This window comes from Pygocentrus nattereri, chromosome 23 (genome assembly GCF_015220715.1).
Source record: "Pygocentrus nattereri isolate fPygNat1 chromosome 23, fPygNat1.pri, whole genome shotgun sequence".
Classification (NCBI taxonomy): domain Eukaryota; kingdom Metazoa; phylum Chordata; class Actinopteri; order Characiformes; family Serrasalmidae; genus Pygocentrus; species Pygocentrus nattereri.
In genome coordinates this window covers 13,124,845-13,143,522 of record NC_051233.1, presented here as the reverse complement: position 1 = coordinate 13,143,522, position 18,678 = coordinate 13,124,845, and the positions used below count along the sequence as shown (strand labels likewise).

At 38.8% G+C, this 18,678-nt stretch overlaps 1 protein-coding gene across 2 annotated transcripts in view; it reads right to left on the bottom strand.

Moving 5' to 3' along the window:
* atp2a3 (ATPase sarcoplasmic/endoplasmic reticulum Ca2+ transporting 3) overlaps positions 1 to 18,678 on the bottom strand; it is a 129,316-nt gene that overhangs the window by 16,646 nt on the left and 93,992 nt on the right. For both annotated transcript variants that reach the window (XM_017701729.2, XM_017701728.2), the window contains exons 9-14: positions 17,510 to 17,598; positions 17,228 to 17,330; positions 9,912 to 10,043; positions 3,156 to 3,272; positions 2,297 to 2,515; positions 1,170 to 1,505 (exon numbers count right to left, since the gene is read on the bottom strand). In XM_017701729.2, coding sequence (XP_017557218.1) covers positions 1,170 to 1,505; positions 2,297 to 2,515; positions 3,156 to 3,272; positions 9,912 to 10,043; positions 17,228 to 17,330; positions 17,510 to 17,598 — 996 coding nt within the window. The remainder of the gene's footprint in view (positions 1 to 1,169; positions 1,506 to 2,296; positions 2,516 to 3,155; positions 3,273 to 9,911; positions 10,044 to 17,227; positions 17,331 to 17,509; positions 17,599 to 18,678) is intronic.

The window sequence follows — 18,678 nt, the reverse complement described above, 5'->3', positions numbered from 1 at the left end:
TTTCTTTACAATCCAGGCCCCCACGTGACTGTGGATGAATGTCTGGTTGCATTTCGTGATATCGGCCATATACGGTATCAAAATATGGGCAGCATGTGATACACAGCCCAACTATGCCCGGAATATGCAGGTTTACACTTATAAATTCCATGGGGAAGCACCTGAAAAAAAAATCAGGGCATGAGAGTGGTACTGGACATAGATGAAGGACTGAATGGTCATAACATTACATGTGATAATTTTTTCACATCATACGCCCTGGGCAAAGAACTGCTGAAAAGGAAGGTTACCATGTTGGGGACAGTGAGAAATAACAAGCTGGAGCTTCCCTTTGAGCTGCTTGTGACGGTAGGGAAGCTAACATCTTCAATGTTTTCCTTTACTGACAGAGCCACTGTCATCTCCTATTGCCCCAAGAAAGGGAAAAAAAGTCCTGCTGATGAGCACAATGCACAAAGATGCTGTCCTGCATAAAGGCTATTTAAATAGTCAACAAACAAAGAAAATATGTGACATAACTTGGGTAACAATTTTAATTATAATCCGTTTCTGGAAGTTTAAATTGTTGGGGACAAACTGACCCCATGGATAAAAGATGTTAGTAAATTTGAAGGTAACAGGAGGGTTAAAACTCTTAGAACAATCAGTAGAGTTTTATTTTACTGTAAAGGAGGATTATTTTATTTTTTACCTAAACACCTAATTCTGCTGTAGAAGCACAACAGGGCAGTAAAAGAGCCACATGTTACCAACCCCTGTCCTAACACATGCAATGATGTTGCTCCGTACACACATGAATAAAAAGTCTGAAAACTGGTCAAGTAAATATTTGGTCAAGGTTTCAAGACTGCAACTACTACTTTCAAGTGAAACATGCATTAGTGCACTTTTATAGATAACAGTACAGCATCCAGTGTCACAAACCATAAAAGCAAGTTTATTTTTGATTACTTTAAAACTCAACGTAGTTTGAGGCAAGAGTGTTGTTATTTAGGCATAAATGATGCTCAGTAGTGGGGTATAGTCTTCCGTTATTTGCCACAATAATCTAGGAGCACCAGTGTAACACCAAAGAAGCATTTCATGCAAACATGTCTTGACAACAATTGGAAAAAGGGGAAAGTTTTTGGCAAAATTTGTTTTAAGTGATTTCAGAGCTTTTATCTTACCATGGCTGTGATCTCATCAAACGACTGCAGGTAGCCCACGATCTTGGACTTGTGGGCAGGTTCAACCCGGGCAAAACATCGTGCTCTCTTGACAGCCTCTCTCTGGGCTTCGGGAGACAGGTCATCAAACTCACGGCCTGTGTAGGCCTTCCCGTCGACATCCTCATCCTCAGTGAAGATGCCGATGCGTCTGCAAATGGCTACAGCGGTGCCTTTGTTGTCACCCGTAATCATGATGACGCGTATGCCTGCTTCACTGCACAGCTTCACAGAACCAATCACCTCCTTCCTGGGTGGGTCCAACATGCCCACGCAGCCGATGAAGGTCAGGTCAGACTACACACACACACACACACACACACACACACACACACATTAATATATATACACACGTGTACAATTTATACATGAGCCACTGCAATTCCAGTTTTATCATTTTTTTAAACAAGAAATTATTATGTTCTACTGTTTTCAGTGTTTGAATTGTGTTTATTCTAATGTTATATAGTGTTTTATAGGTAAAACCTCATTTATTGCCAAGATAAACAGTTTTCACTTGGCTTTTGCACAGTGCTATAGATTATTGACTTACAAATTGCAGTTTTATGTATTGTACACTACAAAACAAAACTGCACTACACACAAAAAGCATTTATCAGAACTTTCATGTATATTAGGTACAAATAAAATGTATTAAATAGTATATAAGATACTGTAAATGTCTTTTGTCAAGTTATCTGCTCTGAGATTTGAAGGCATTCTTGTAAAGATCTTTATTTTTTTATATTTTTAATGAATTTATTTATTTAGCTTTTAAAAGGTTGTACATAACTAAAATATTAGAATAATTTCAGACATTTATCACTTCCAAAATTGATTTTTATATTACTGAAAATGATTCCAAATGGCTGAACTGTACTGTATGAAATAACTGTCAAAAACTGTCCTTATACAGTGAGAAAAATACCTAGTTTTATTGTAATGGTGAAACAACTGTATTAAATAATACACATAGAAAGCAATCAAATCCCCAAATACTGGCCTACATATACACCTATATTGTATGTACACACACACACACACACACACACACACACACACACTGTATGTACACTCTTCTCTCTCACCTCATACTCAGAGAATTTGGCAGCGTTCTCCAGGTCCATGTCCTGTTTGCGAGGGGGTGTGTCCCGTGTGGCTAGTGCTAGGCAGCGCAGTGTGTCCTTCCCTGTGCCCCAATCTCTGATCGTCCCCATCAGCTCCTCCTTAACAGCCATGCTCATTTCCACCTTCCCTGAGCCCACTCGCAGATATGAGCATCGGTCAATCACACTCTCCGGAGCGCCCTGCCAGAGTCGCAAACAGAAGTACAGAAGGAAAAGTGGAATTAAAAAGAAAGTTATTCTAACTGGCTGAATACAAATGCATTTAAAAAGAATACATTGAAAAACAAAGTACCAGTCAAAAGCGTACACATTTACTCATACCCGAGTTTCCCTTATTTGTACCATTTCACACATATTACAGTAAACATGTAATACCACATATGGAATAACCCTGTCATAAAAATAGTACTAAACAAACCAAAACTATCTCCTGGTAACCCAAGACAAAGTTTTGCACACTTTGACATTCTCTCAAGCAGATTTAATGTGTCAAAGTTTCTAAACTAGTGATCTGAGCTACTTCACCCTTTGCAGACATAGGCCAAAATCTTTGGGATGAACTGAAGTGATACTTGTGATCCAGAGCTAATCATACAACATCAGTACCCAACCTCACTAATGCTCTTGTGGCCACAATCAAATCTTCAAAGCAACGTCCCAATATCTAGTGTAAAATACAAAGTCCTTATTATTAACCCTTGATTTTGGAATAAATGTTGAATGAGCAGGTGTCTACAAAGTGCGTGGAAGATAAACATGGCTGTATGGCATAATGTTATGCAAGGAACAGCTGGCTTGAACCTTGTATTGAGGGGTGTACCTTAACAAACATCTTGCTCTGCGACCCTGTTTTAGTAGGTGTGCAGTACACAGACATAGACTTCCTGTCGCGAGAGAACTCCAGGGTGAACTCCTTCTTCATCAGCTGCCTGATCACCTAAAAGAGGGACAGTGGAAATAATGGTGATAGAAAAGAGTGGTGTGGCAGTAGCTTGTGCATGTGTCACTCTCAGCTGTTCTCTAGGGTGGGCTGCAGACAGCCTTGTTTGTGGCCACCTGTCAAGCCCAGGTGATGAGCTCCTGGCACACAAACACACGCACACAGATGAAAAAGCTGGCCCTGACAGACTCTATTCTATACTGCAGCAAGTATGCTTAAACCTGCTTGGCCACCAGACTCTGCTGAGACCGAGAGTCATAGGCCCACAGCAGCTAAATACACTGGAAGTTCCTGATTTGTGTGCAATTATTTGAGCTACAATTATTTTCCACAGGTGTTACTTTTGGCAGTAAATGTTTATGGTGCAAAAACAGAATGTGGGTGTGTTTCTATCATTGTATATGCTAACTAATCATCAGCTAAACTTGAATGATTACAGCAGGCTGACTAGACACTGAAAGAGAATCTGTTATTCTGTTTAACTACAGCAGGGTGCCATACACCTGTGACCAATTATACAGATATATACAATTATATTAATATCATTTGTATAGCAATGTACTTTTTTTCTGGCTATTTTCCGTTACCTGACTCTTCATGTATCACTGAAATCATTTACCAATCTATGTAGGTTGTTTCCTTCAGTTTTCAAGCACCAATTAGAATGTGAATGACAAATCATATCCCAGTAATAGGAAAACAGGCTATAACTAGCTAGCATTTTTTTTTCAGGTTTGTGGATGGGTAGTGACTAAAAATGGGTTAGTAACACAGGTTAGCTAGTAGCAAGCTAGCACGCTGACTTCTGAGTTAAGGCAAAAACATCTGGATGTAATCTGGCATAAAATAATGTTTATCAAAACAGTAAAAATATTATTCCACAGAAATAATTATTGCATTATAGCCTGGATTTTTACCACCTAAAAGCCTAAAAGCAGCTGGCTGAGTACATCTTTATATTTTTGACTGTAACTTAAATAAATAAATATTATACTACCATGAAGTAATTAAAATGCCCAAAAAATACCAAAATGTACCATATTTCAGCAATATTTTCCAATCTTTAAACATTTTTAATAAAAACTATGTTTACAAAGTTTACAAAAAGAAACAAATCGACCAATTTATCAACTTATGAAAGTCTTAAGTCTTTTAAAAGAATACTACAGCTTTATTGAATATACAGTTGATCACAGCAGGCAATAATTTCAGCATGTTTGCCTGCCTTTACAGGGCTGTACAAAATCTTTTTGAACAGATAGCACTGGCGCTATAAAAGTTGCAAGTAGCACAAATAAATCCTTTCACACTGAGAAAAGTGCCACACTTAAATCACTATTTACAAGTATCCCAGAAGCTATTTTTGTTGTAACAAAAAAAAGTAAAATGTTCAGCATTCATTTTGTACTATGATTGAATAGATGAATTGAACTGAATAGATGAATAGATTTTTAATATTCTGTCTAGCACAATAATCTAGTTCCTCCATAAGGTGGTCATAAATCCTAAATTGGTCCTTAGTAACTAAGGAAACCCGCATTAGCAGGAGATGTCAAAGTTTGCAGTTAAAAATTTCAAAAATGGAAGAAAAATAGTTTATTAGTTAAAAGGTAGGTCTCAGTGTTGTTGACTATCTGATTTTAAATTTGACCAGTAAAAAAAGAACATAGTTTAAATATAGCAAAGACAGTAGCAGAAGTTTTGGAACACAAACACATCTTTTGCCTGACTTGCTTTTTTCCGGAGGCAAATGGTAAAATCCAAAATCATAAGGAGTGAAAATCTTAAAGCATTACATCCCCAAACTAAACATCATTTGGGGAATTTTGTATATTAAAAACTGCAGTTTAAAAACATTTCAATATTGTTCTATTGTTGGTGCTACCTCATGGACTACAACTCCATTAATACTAGAACTGAACCTGTTTCGCTGTCTGAAGGACTATGCCCAGAGGATTCACCTGAGTAGTTGGAAAAGCTTGACTGATATTGCACCAGAAGTAGTGGGAACAGTTCACAATTTTACATAATTGATCACAACTTGCTTGAGCACCAGGACTTCACAAAACACATGAATAGAGAAACTACATGTGTTCACACACTGTCTGCACTGTTATGTTTTTTGTTTTTTCTAAAAACTCACATATAATAGAAAAAAGTGGGCAGTTTCTTCAGCCCTTGAAATTAATTTACAATAGAAACCAAAGGACAGGTGTCTCAGCACCTGTATAAGCAAAAATGATTGAACTGCTTTTTAATAAGCACTACTTTCCACCACTAGGTGGCAAACATGCCCAACACTTCAGAACATATCGTTTTGACAGGTTTGTGATGGGAGCAGATGATATACTAACTCAGAAAAGGGCACTTGACAGATGTCCAGATAAGAGGCATAATGCGAAAGAAAACAAAGGATCTTTTTCCTTAAACATTACCACAGCACTGTAAAGCTAGCTCAGTGTAACCTTCCTTTGCATACATAATCCTCGTCTTTGACGTCAGAACACTTTATGTGTGTGTTTAAAAACTGTCCAGCTCAGTCTATACAGTGAGAGAGTTCCTCGTCAGATCGCAGTAAAAAGTGGAAAGCACTCTCTTTAGTCCCTTTTTGTCTCCAAGTCGGCGAGCTGAGTGCACAGTTTAGCTAACCTTTTCATTGACTCGCCTGCTTGTCTAAATATTATGCTTTGCCTCAGGGAGTCTGTATCACTGTGGGGTTTTTTCGTGTCGTTCCTTGTTTCTTTTTTGAGAAGAGAGGGATTTGCATGGCCTTTTTTTGGAGGGGTCAGTGGAAAAACGACAGTGCTGCTGGTCATTCACTCCTCATCAGGAACAGGCTCCCTCACTTCCTCACGGGAACAGAAGAGTGGGGGGTGAAGGAAGAATGCAGTCCGCTAGGGCCCCAGTGTTCCAGTAATGCATGTCTCTCCCTCTTTCGCTATAGTTTGCTATGTTGTATTAACATACATAGGAACTATATACAGATAACAGTGGTATGCAAAGCATTGAACAACCAACTCCAATTATATGTTATGTTGATTTTCTAAGTGAAAATAAGTTGCCACATCCTCAACTTAATATATGGCATTTTTCTGCTAATGCAGCTGCACAATTTCTATTTATTTTCTAAGTTTAATATATTGGAAAACATAAAACATGGAATATACTGTCACTTGTGCACAGACCACTGTTTTCACTTACACTGCATTGCCAAAAGTATTTGCTCGTCTGCCTTCACACGCATATGAACTGAGTGACATCCCATTCTTAATCCATAGGGTTTAATATGACTCTTCTGGGAAGGCTTTCCACAAAGTTTAGGAGTGTGTTTATGGGATTTTTTGACCATTCTTCCAGATGAAGGATGAGAAGGCCTGGCTCGCAGTCTCTGCTCTAATTCAACCTAAAGGTGTTCTGTTGGGTCAGGACTCTGTGCAGGCCAGTCAAGTTCTTCCACACCAAACTTACTCATCCATGTCTTTATGGACCTTGCTTTGGTCTCTTGGTCTGCTGAAGAATTAAGTGTTCCTTTCACTGTAAATAAGGGTCTGAGCCCAACTCCTGAAAGACAACCCCACACCATAGTCCCCCCTCCACCAAACTTTAAACTTGACACAATGCAGTCAGACAAGTATTGTTCTCCTGGCAACCGCCAAACCCAGACTCGTCCACTGGATTGCCAGACGGACTCCAGAGAACACGTCTCCACTGCTCTAGAGTCCAGTGGCGGCTCTTTACACCACTGCATTCCACGCTTTGCATTGCGCTTGGTGATGTAAGGCTTGGATGCAGCTGCTCAGCCATGAAGCTCTCTATGCACTGCTTTTGAGCTAATCTGAAGGCCACATGAAGTCTGGAGGTCTGTAACAATTGACTGCAGAAAGTTTACTGTGGAATATTTAGTAGCAAGGAAATTTCATGACTCGACTGAATTTTCATGAATGCACAGGTGGCATCCTATCATGGTACCACACTGGAATTAACTAAGCTCCTGAGAGTGACCCATTCCTTCACTAATGTTTGTAGAAGCAGTCTGCAAGCCTACGTGCTTGGTTGTATACACCTGAGGCCACGAAAGTGATTGGAACACCTGAATTCAATGAGCTGGATGGGTGAGTAAATACTTTTGGCAATATAGTGAATTTTCACTTTAAAAATCAACAATAGTGTAACTTGACTAGGAGTGCACAAACTACCGCATAAGACTGAAGACATATCGGCAGATAAAATTGGCATGCATATATATATATATATATATATATATATATATATATATATATATAGCTGTTGTTGGAAGATAACCTTAATGTAAGTCTTTTTTCCAAGTAATTTCGGGACGTTTCTTTTGGTCCATTCATCTTGAAATTTACACACAATGTAAAGAACAAGCATTTTCAAATTATGACAAAAACTGAATGACTAAAATGGAGATAGAAGGTTTTCTTCTGCCAAAAGAAAGAAAAAATACTCGCCAGGGTTGCCCGTTATCTCCAATGTTATTTATTCTGGCTATAGAACCCTTGGCAATATTAGAATGCGATCTGATTTATTTGATATCCAGATAGGAGATCAAGAGCATAGATTGGCCCTGTATTCTGATGACCTGACTTTTTTTGACAAGGCTGTCCATTAGTATACCAAACTTAATGCAACAAATGGAGCTATTTGGCCAGTTTTTCGGCTATGGTATAAATTATTCAAAATCTTCTATGCCTTTTCTGAACAAAGATGAAAGGCTAACTCCGATTATGCAAACCCAATTTATTAACGCAAAACAGGGATTTGTGTATCTTGGTGTTAAAATCACCCCAGACTAAAACTATTGTATCAACAAACTATGACCCTTTGATTAGTGACGTGCAGGAGTCTCTAAATAAATGGTAGATAATGCCCATATCAATGATTGGCCGCATAAACATGATCAAAATGAACATACTACCAAAATTTTTATATCTGTTTCAATCACTCCCTTTGTCTCTTCCAAAGCTATTTTTTGATGAATTAAACAGTATTTTTATTAGATTCATTTGGAATAATAAAAAACCTAGACTAAGACTTTGCTTGTTGTACCTGCCATATGAAAGGGGGAGTTACAACTCCCTAATCTTAAATTGTATTATTGGTCTGCACAGCTGCGTTCAGCTATGTTCTACTTTTCAAAAGAGACACCACCGGCATGGATAAATATTGAACAAACACCAGTAACAAACCTTCAATTAAATCAGTATTTATATTCTGCAAGCCCAACAAATTTAAAGAAAATGACAAAAAACCCCTTCTTAAAAAACACAATTGACATTTGGTATAGGGCGCATCAGTATGTGGGAGATACTCCTCCCATCTCTCACTTTTCACCTATTTTGGGCAACACATTTTTTAAGGCAGGGAGAGCTGATGGGGGTTTCAAAATCTGGGCAGATAAAGGTGTGCAGAAGCTGGCAGACCTTTACAAGGATGGCAACCTTCTTACATTTGAGCAATTATGCCAAACATATAACATTCCAAGGAAACATTTTTACAAATATTTACAAGTTAAACATTTTGCTATGTCAAAATATAGGCCAATCGAATCCGAACCACCACTGTCATACCTAGAGAATACCGTACTGCAAAATCTAGAGAAGAGAGGCCATATTTCTTTATTTTATACAGTTTTTTTAAACACACGATACAGGAGACGGACTGGAAAACTACATGTTTAAAAGCCCTAAAGCAATCAATTAATACAAGAATGAAACTTATTCAATATAAGTGGTTGATGAGAACCTATGTAACTCCAGTCAAATTGAATCGTTGGTCTCCTGATATTCCAGATAGTTGTAGTAAATGTTTAGCTGGAAAGGGTACTCTCTTTCACTGTGTATGGTAATGTCCAAAATTACAGCAGTACTGGAAATCAGTCATGCAGACTTTGTCTAAGATTGTTGGAGTAAATGTACCTGTTGAGGCAAAACGGGAAGAAACCTCTAATCATATGTGGTTGAAGAAGATGGCATCCTGTATTGTATTGTAAGGACTCACTTATATTGTCAAAGGAAAGGGGATAAAATTTGAAGAAATATGGTCACCGTTGAGTTTCTGAGACATTATGAAGGAAATTAATTAGGAAAATGATGCTAAGTGCTTTTTGATTATTACTGAGTGTTTTTGATTATTTATTTATTTTATTTTACTTTATTTTATTTATTTATTTTTTGTGTTGGGGGGAGGGGGGTTGGGGATTATGTTGTTTAATGTACATCTTATGTCAACTGTTATTATTTGCTTGTTTTGTAATATTGAAAATCAATAAAAAGAGAAGGTAAAAAAAACAAATGCCTGAAAATGGCTTTAGGAATATTGTAGTTCTTTCACTAACACTTCTGTAAAGTTATTTCCTCTGGTCTCCCATCCTTCTGCTTTAGTTTAGTAGTGCTGCTCCTCTCTCGTTCTTGTTAACTCCCTCTCCACTCTCTTCCACTTTAATGGTATTTCATCCTTCCTGTGCCTCTGTCAATTTGCAGTTCATCACTCTGTGCCTTCCTATTATAGCCTCTAGGACTACTCTACAGTTTTATCACTCTATAAATTTCCTTTACTCATCTGATCGGTCCTTCTAGCCATCCTCACACCTATTCGTCTCTTTTCTGTTCTTACCGAGTTGCACGCTCCTGCCCTCTCGACTTTGCTGAGGCCAGACAGGTCAGTCTTAAAGACGTTCATCTTCTCCACCAGAGTGGTCAGCGCCGTTTCTGTGGCCTCCCCAACCTTCTCATAAACTCCTTTAGCCTGAGGGACACAATGGACATAATTATGTGTGAGTCACAAACACACACATGCATGCACACACAAGCACATACAAGCCACCAGGGATGCAGAGTAGAAGCCAAACAAAGTTTCCATAGCAAGAAAGGAGAAAGATCTCAGCCTCCAGATGAGAGGGCTAATCTTCTCAGTCATCCTGGACGGAAAATCAAGATAATAGATGTGGAAGATGATATGGAAGATTTTATGCATCCCAAACTAGAAGTTTTCCTCTTCTATCTGATGTCTACACAATAGCTGAGGAATTATGTTTATTCAAAAAGCTCCTTATAATTAGCTAATTTTAGACCAGATTAAGGAGTTAGCTATGACTGACCAAAAGAAAAACATTTTCTGTCTCACTTTATCAGTCATTCCACTCTACTGCCTGGTCACTATTTATAAAATCCATTTATATAATCCAAGCCAATGTTGAAAGTGAGAGACCACAAAAATAATGACAATTTTCACTTCACAATTTGCCCTTGGTCATCTTCAGTCCTCACAGTTATCATTCAGGATATGCATGGACACTCAAGTACTTGGCTAATCTTCTGAGGCGCCATTATTCAAATACTGAAAATATACAGACCAATCAAATGTCGATTTTATGTTTTAACAGAACAGCAAAACGTGAGTTCTCTCATATTTGTATGTATGTTATGTTATAAAAGACACTATTAAACATGAGACAGAGAGTAAAGATGGCACACTGTGTACTGAAGAGGAAAAAAAAACACATGGAAAAGGCTACAAGTCTAAATCAGCATCCAGTGCTGTTGCTAATTAGGCAGGGCAGGTTTATTTGTGTAGCACACTTCACACACAGTGGCAATTCAAAGTGCTTTTGCGAATAATTTCCAGTTAGAAAGAGCACCAAAAGTTACTACTCTTAGCTCAGGGCAGTCACTGCTACGATATTCATCTGATGTGAAAACCTAGCAAATTCTGTTATTTTTGAACAATAAAACATGTTTTGGACTTTGCATGACACTAAAAGTTTGTGCAACACCAGTACTGGTATTTTTTAATTATTTTTTTTCCCCAATTTTCTCACTAATTTAGTCAAGTCCAATTCTTCCCACTAGTCAGGACTTCCCCAATTACACCATACAACCAGCGCTAGGAGGGCAAAGGCTAGCACAGACTTCCTCTGAGACCTGTGAAGACACTGCATCTTTTCAAACTGCCTCTCATGCAACGTCATTGGAGAGCTCACAGGAAAGCGCCAACCGCCACATCTGTTGTCAGCTACGCCTGAACTGACAAGCATCACTTTTGAGTGACCGAGGGGGAGGGAGGGGCCATCCTTCCCTCGAGAGATCAAACTCGAGATCTCCTTATGATAGGACCATTGCATCACTTGGGAGCCCCTGTACCGGTATTTTAAGAGGAAAACCACAGCTCTACATTCATTTTAGCCAGAATCCACTTCTTTCTTTTTTGTGTGTCCCTCTCCACAGTTAACCAGATATCCATTCATGAACTCTTTTGGACACTCGAATATCTAAATAAGTCCAAATATACGTCCCTAGTTTCCACACCAGAACAAAACACCACAAACTTTCAGATTAACAAACCATGAACAAAACATGATTGAAATACTCATGGTGGACAAAATCAAGGCACAAGTTACTGTAGCAGTTATGTGCGCTTTTATATTTAATGGTGAATTTGATTTTTGCAGCATAAAATAAGAATTTTAAATAAGTTACTGAAATGGACACATAAGCCGAAATTAGCTTTGTTGTAGAGGAACAACTGGAACAAACTGCTAGATCTCGAATGTGCTCCAAATGTTGTAATTCTTAAATCCAGGTTAAAAACTCTTCTCTTTTCATATGCTTTAGTTTGAGCTCCAAGACATGCTAATTATTCTTATTGTACTTTGCCTTTAATAAGCTCGTTTTAATTACACCATTTTCAATTTCCTTCATGCTTTTATTTCGCTTTTATGTACTCATTTTAATGATCTTTTTTATTACTTTATGCACTTTATTTATTATTTTGTTTTTCACTTTCAGGCACTTTGCCTTTATCTTTGCTTTCAAGGTTTCTTTTGCTTTTATTTATGTTAAACACACTGAGTTGCTTTTGTGTGTGAAAAGTGCTATGCAAATGAACTCGCCTTCCCTCCAATCAGCTCACCTCTCCGTTTAGCTCAGCTTCCTTTGGTTAACAGTTTTGAAGTCAACCCAGTATTTCTGAATATGTTCAAGATTTACAGTTCTAAATTACGGCGGCCACGACTGGACTGAGTGTAGTGTAGATTGTTGGAAGCAGAATGTTTGAAGGTAAGATTATCCTGTAGTGTGTCCCAGGCATAAAGTATTGAGTTGACATCAATACCAAGGGACTAACACCAGTGTTGAAAACATCGCACTATTGAGCAAATCAACCCCACAATTAACAGCACGGAGTTCCATCGACTTAGAGGTGGATGTGTAGCAGGTACTTTCGGCATCCAATATTCAAAAGGTTGTGGTGCAGTATAAACTCATCTGTCATTTGCTGGGAGTACTAGAACACTGCCCTGCATAGAGTCTGTCTTTGGGCCCCAGTTTGGTGTTCAAGGACTACTCACAAATATAAAACACACTTCAGTCTTCCAGGCCACATATTAGGCCTGGCTGATACCCAAAAGTAAGTAGCATGATATTTTATACTTAAAAAAAAACACATGATGACTGATTATATTGATAATCCCCAGCTCTGTAGCACCACAACCAATACTCTATAATTTTACTCTACCATTATCTATTAGCTTTGAAAGGCTTCATGATAACCCATTACGTTTAACCAGAAAAAGCAAAAAAGGGTATTTGTTTCCTTTTTCTGATCTTTCCTAGCCATAAGAGGATCAGAGGAATCTTCTAACATTTCAGGGCTAGAGCTAACTTAGCTGCTCTATGGTAATCCCCAATTGCTTTAGCTTGGCTGTTTTATAGCATAAAGTCACTCTGAAGCAAGCTGAAGTTTTAAAGCATGTCAGCACTTATTCTCAAGCTAAAGTTAACAGAGATGAGTAGGAGAGGAAGCTAGTATCACAGTGCACAGTGGAGAGAACTAACAGGCAGTTTCTTAAAACTCTGTTATTAGATGAAAATTACACTTAATAGAGGAACATAAAGCCTATTTTCCCAATAAATTCGCAAGCTGTTTAATTGCTCATTTGTTCCAGTGTCTGACAGTTTCCCAACATAGTGATTATCGCCTTTTACGCATCATCATCAGGTTACTTGTCAATCATTGACGATACCCAATTACATCACCCTCTTGCCCAGGCCTACTGCACAATGTATTGTTTGTTCATTGTAAGTGTGAAACTGGCCTTTGCAAGACTGATACTGTTCTACTGTGGGACACTTATGCTCTACCTGGTGTTGGTGTTCCTTAAACAAATGAAAGTCAATAAAACTGTAGATTAACACAAGTTGTGACGTCATGTGATCAAAATCACATCACTTCTTAATAGTCCAATCACAGATTAGGGTGGAGCAATTTTTTAAACAGGAAGCATTTTGTGTAAAAAACCACCCAAAGGTCACTCACACAGTGTTTCGAGAAAATGAATATTTAGGGTAAAGGTTTGTTATGAACATGATATTTCTGCTGGTTTTTATCAGGATGTGTTTGATATATTTATTCATCAAATGTATTTGTATAATATGGTGTAAATATACACCCTTTACTTGTTATTTCTAGTTTTCTATTGTCCTGCTTTAGGAAATATGATTATAAAAGGGCGGCACGGTGGCGTGGTGGGTAGCGCTGTCGCCTCACGAGGAGGGCCTGGGTTCGATTCCCCGGCCGGGTGACCAGGGTCCTCTCTGTGTGGAGTTTGCATGTTCTCCCTGTGTCTGCGTGGGTTTCCTCCGGGTTCTCCGGTTTCCTCCCACAGTCCAAAGACATGCAGTCAGGCCAACTGGACATGCTAAATTACCCCTGGGTGTGAGTGACTGTCTGTGTCTGTCTGTCTGCCCTGCAATGGACTGGCGACCTGTCCAGGGTGTATCCTGCCTTCCGCCCGAAGACTGCTGGGATAGGCTCCAGCATCCCCCCGTGACCCTGACGGAAAAGTGACTTAGAAAATGGATGGATGGATTATAAAAGTAGGACAATGAGGCTTTTTAGCGACTTTTCAAAACTGTCCCACACTAAGAAAAGCAGACTGTCTGAGACAACTAAGAGAATTGATATGTCTATTATATGTCATGAGTATGACATGTGCATTTTCTCTTTTAGTTTGATTAGAGAATCTCAGAGTGGTTCTGGGTATGGGCTTAATGTATTGGCTTTATAGCACAATGTTTTACAGAAGTCTAAAGCGTAAAAATTGTCCCACATTAGGCTAATTCACCCTAATGCAGAAAGCTCCAATATGCTGTGTGTTGGGAGTACCTTGGGAGCACCTTGAACCCTCACAGTTCAAGATGAGTATTTACATGGGTGTTTTGGTGAATCAAAACGTTCATGTCATCCAACACAAGTAAGTTATTTTAGCAAACCTATCTTTAACCATTTTGCATTATGTAGTATTTTAAGAGCACCATACTAATGCTAATATTTTCTTCATATAGTTCAGCGTTAACTCATAAGTTGCTGCTCCATCAGATCACATAATATGCAGATATGAATATATGACGATGTGGCTGGTCGGCTCGATTTGGCTACATCAACAACAAAGCAGGATGTAAAAGTCTCCCAGGCCTGTCATAACCTGCGCCATCCATGGCTCTACCTGCACACATGGAACACGCACACATATACACACAGTGTTGTGTAACATAGTTGCACTGGTACCATGGTGACGACAGGGAGGTGAGAAATGCAAGCCAAACAGGCAAAACAAGCTGGGGGCCTAGAGCAAGTGGAGAGGTGGAGAGTGTGGGTGTGTGAAGTCCATAAAATGTTAGCACCTTCGTGGGATGGAGTCACTGCTACACCGAGTGAAGCGCATTAGCTTTCATTTAACTTTACTTGTAAATATGAAGTGTGGAGTTTATTATAAGGGGATGTGCATATTTTCAGAGAACAACAAAAGACTTAGGCTAAAACTACCACAGGGTTGTAGATGTATTTAGATGACAGCATCAGATATTAAACGTTTAGAGTACATTGTATCAGCCAATCCATAAGTTTTCATGTTGGACGAGTAACGGAAGCTGCCTCTTCAGATGAGCTAATGAGCTAAGGTTAGCCAGTACACCACTGGATGCTGAGGGGGATTAATTTTCTAGACAAGGTCTCCTCAGAGGACAAAGTTAAGTTGTTAGAGAAACACATTTTCCTTGGACTAAGATTAGCTAGTCAGTCAAGTTAGCAAGAAAAACAAACAAACAAAACAAATAAACAAACAAGTGCCAAAATAGACCACACTATCTCTGCCTTCTCAGACACATATTAGCAATATTTACATTTACCTTTATGGCATTTGGCAGACACTCTTATCCAGAGTGATTTACAATTTAATCATTTTACACAGGTAGGTGAATTTAGTGTTAGGAGTCTTGCCCAAGGACCCTTATTGGTGTAGTGTCGAGTACTTGCCCGGGTAGGGGATTTAACCCCAGTTAAATTCTGTATATTATTCTGTATATTTTCTCTGTATACCTGCAATGAAACATAATGAACATCCTAACAGCGATTTCAGTATTTGAATGCTGTTTGTTCCCATGCATTACTCTGATTTCTTTCAGATTCCTCAGTCAAAACAAAAGCTGCAAAAACATATGTGCAAAAACAGACTACAGGACTGGAAATAAGCAAGCAGCGTTTAACACAGCGCCCATGAGATGGCAACAAAACACTTTTGGAGCAACACTGAAACCAACTACATGCTTGACGATATGAAGGCATTAAATATTCTTCATCTTTTGGATAGTACACTCACAAAAAACCTGTAGTATGAAGATTGATCTTTGTTTATGTCATGTCTCATTCTGTGAGTTTACTGGCTCATTATTTGGTTGCAAAGCAGAAATCTGCAGAAAACGGCATAACTCATTAAAACCTGGAGTTTCCCCACCTGATTATCCAAGTGCATGTAAATGCACTGATCAGATTACTGACCTAATAGATTTTCTTCAGTTATGAGATTATTAAGTGCATGTAAACATTCTCAATGTGTGTGACGTGAGTAGTAGATGGTATGTTGGTAAATCCGGTCCATTTTAGCTTGCTGACCCCTAGGATGTTGATGTGAAGGTGATCCATTTCCATCTTTACTACTTCCAGCTTGGCATGATTCATAGTTTTACATTCCAAGTTAAGACTGCGATTTTGTTTTTGCAGATATGAACTCAGTTGTTTTGCTTGTCAACATCAGGAAATCGACATCCAAATCGCTTTGATCTAACTACGTCATACACACAAGCTGTACTTGAAGGATTCCTCAGCTTCTCCTCAGTAACAGGTTGAATGCCTTCCAACCTGAGTGTCCCATCTTCTGGCATGATCTCAACAATCAATCTGTTATGCACATCCATGTGGTTTTCTTGGTAAAGAACAGAGGTACAATTGTCTTTTTCTGTGCAGCTGAATAGATGCCTTCCTGGTTGTCACCTCAGTGATCATCCGCTCTTTATTGCTGCTGCCCAGCATAGATGGTGGGTTTAGTTTGACACGTCTAAGACCGTTTTGCCATGAAAGGCCTTTAACAGTGTTGAAAGTCCAAGCAAACCTCGCCACACATGCAACTACTATAGTCAGAAACCTGCTCGTTCTCAGAGCAATCCCAAAATGGAGGGGTACTGGACGGAGAAGTGCACGCATGCCAGTTGTTCAGATGAAGTTTGCTGTTTTAGCAATGCTAAATTAGCCCAGCGGTAGGCTACGCTTGGTTTGGTTATAAGACAACCAAAGACATAGAAGTGATCAATTTATAAACTGTCCTTCATGTACTAAGACAAAAACTAAAGCTTTCTCTGGAATTTAATTTTCACATATTTTGATTTGGTTTTACCAAAATCTAATTTTCACTGCTACTTTTCACTTTTGTGATAGTTTTTATTTCCAACTGCATGCAATATATGAAGGTTGAACCTACCATGTACATTTCCATTTTTTTTTAAATAACAATATAAAATATTCTCTCATTTAGATATTCAAATACTATTCATTTTAAAATGGCATATTCAATCAGTGACCCATTCCTAGCGCACACTGACCTCATTGTAGTCCAGGGAAGAGTCATTACACATGGAGCAGATAGTTGCCAGTTCGAGAAGACCATCATAGTCTCCACACTGTACAGGTTTAATGCCTTTCAGCCTGAAAGGACAGAAACAGCAACACAATGTCAAAACCCAAGCAAAAGCCCAGACAGACTAATTAGTCTTAACAGAAGAAGGTGACAAAGAGCAGTGGGACCGTAGCCGGATTCTGTTAACATGCTGGTGTTTAGTAAAGGATTAAGAAGTAGGCATGTGTGTGTGTTTGTGTGCTCTTACACTTGTCCTTCTGGAGCATAGGTTGAGCCGGTGATGTTGAACTCATGGAGGGAACAGCTGGAGCTGTCTGCCTTATCCACCACAAACATCTGGTGTGAGAGACACAGAGAGAGAGAGCACAATACATTTGGACAATGATGATGCCTTTCCATAGTGCTCAGTTTAAAAAAAATGTCAACAATCAAGAGCATATGATGTTAAAAACCCAGTGTTTCCCACACATAATTGAGAGCCCCCAACCAAGTATATTTCATTCCATTTTTGCAATATATAATTTCCATTTTGTTCCATAAAAAAAAAAAAAAAAAATATATATATAACAAGTTGTTAATTTATTGATTTATTTATGCATTTATATATTGATTTCTATTTATGTTGTGTGATATCCTAAATTAATGCCACCATTATTGTACCTAACATATGACACTGTTCCAGAAATGTAGCTGTGCTGGTTAAACATGTTTGACACTGCAAGCAGACATCATGTCTGCACAAAAAATAATAAATAAGAAAAAAATGCCTCGGATATTCTAAATACAATTGACTTGGTAGTTAGCCAAACGGGGGCAATCTTGTGACCGGAAGGTTGCCGGTTTGATCACCAGAGCCAACAATATGAAGTGCTCTTGAGCAAGGCACCTAACCCCAACTGCTCCCTGGGCGCCGGGGAGCTGCCCACCACTATGGCCAAGTGTGCTCACAGCCCTCAACCATCTCAGTGTTAGAAAAGCTCTTCTTTAGCTTCTTGGCACGCTCCATATTTTGTGCAGTGTGCATGTTTACAAAGATCTTCTTAAGGTGTATGACCACATTTTATGGGATATAATCTCACCCTACCCAGCTGGCTCGTTCATGCGAGAGTTTGAGTTTGTGTGTCTAAAAGACAAAAAAAAAACACGTTCAGTGAATTTTGGCTCCACCCAATTAGAACAGGGAATTCCTTCATCTACCAGCCAATCAACAGAAGAGAAATTATGTCATCCTTTTCCAGGAACTGAGAGTTCACTAGCCTGGCATGAGCCTCAGCTTGTCCACACACACCACACACGTAAATGCGCACTACACATACACACACAATGGATCTGTTTGTTTGGATGTAATGTGTATCTTAGTATTTATGAAAGAAGATGTGGGTGGAAACTTGTAGAGCAATGTGGTAGCATGATGGT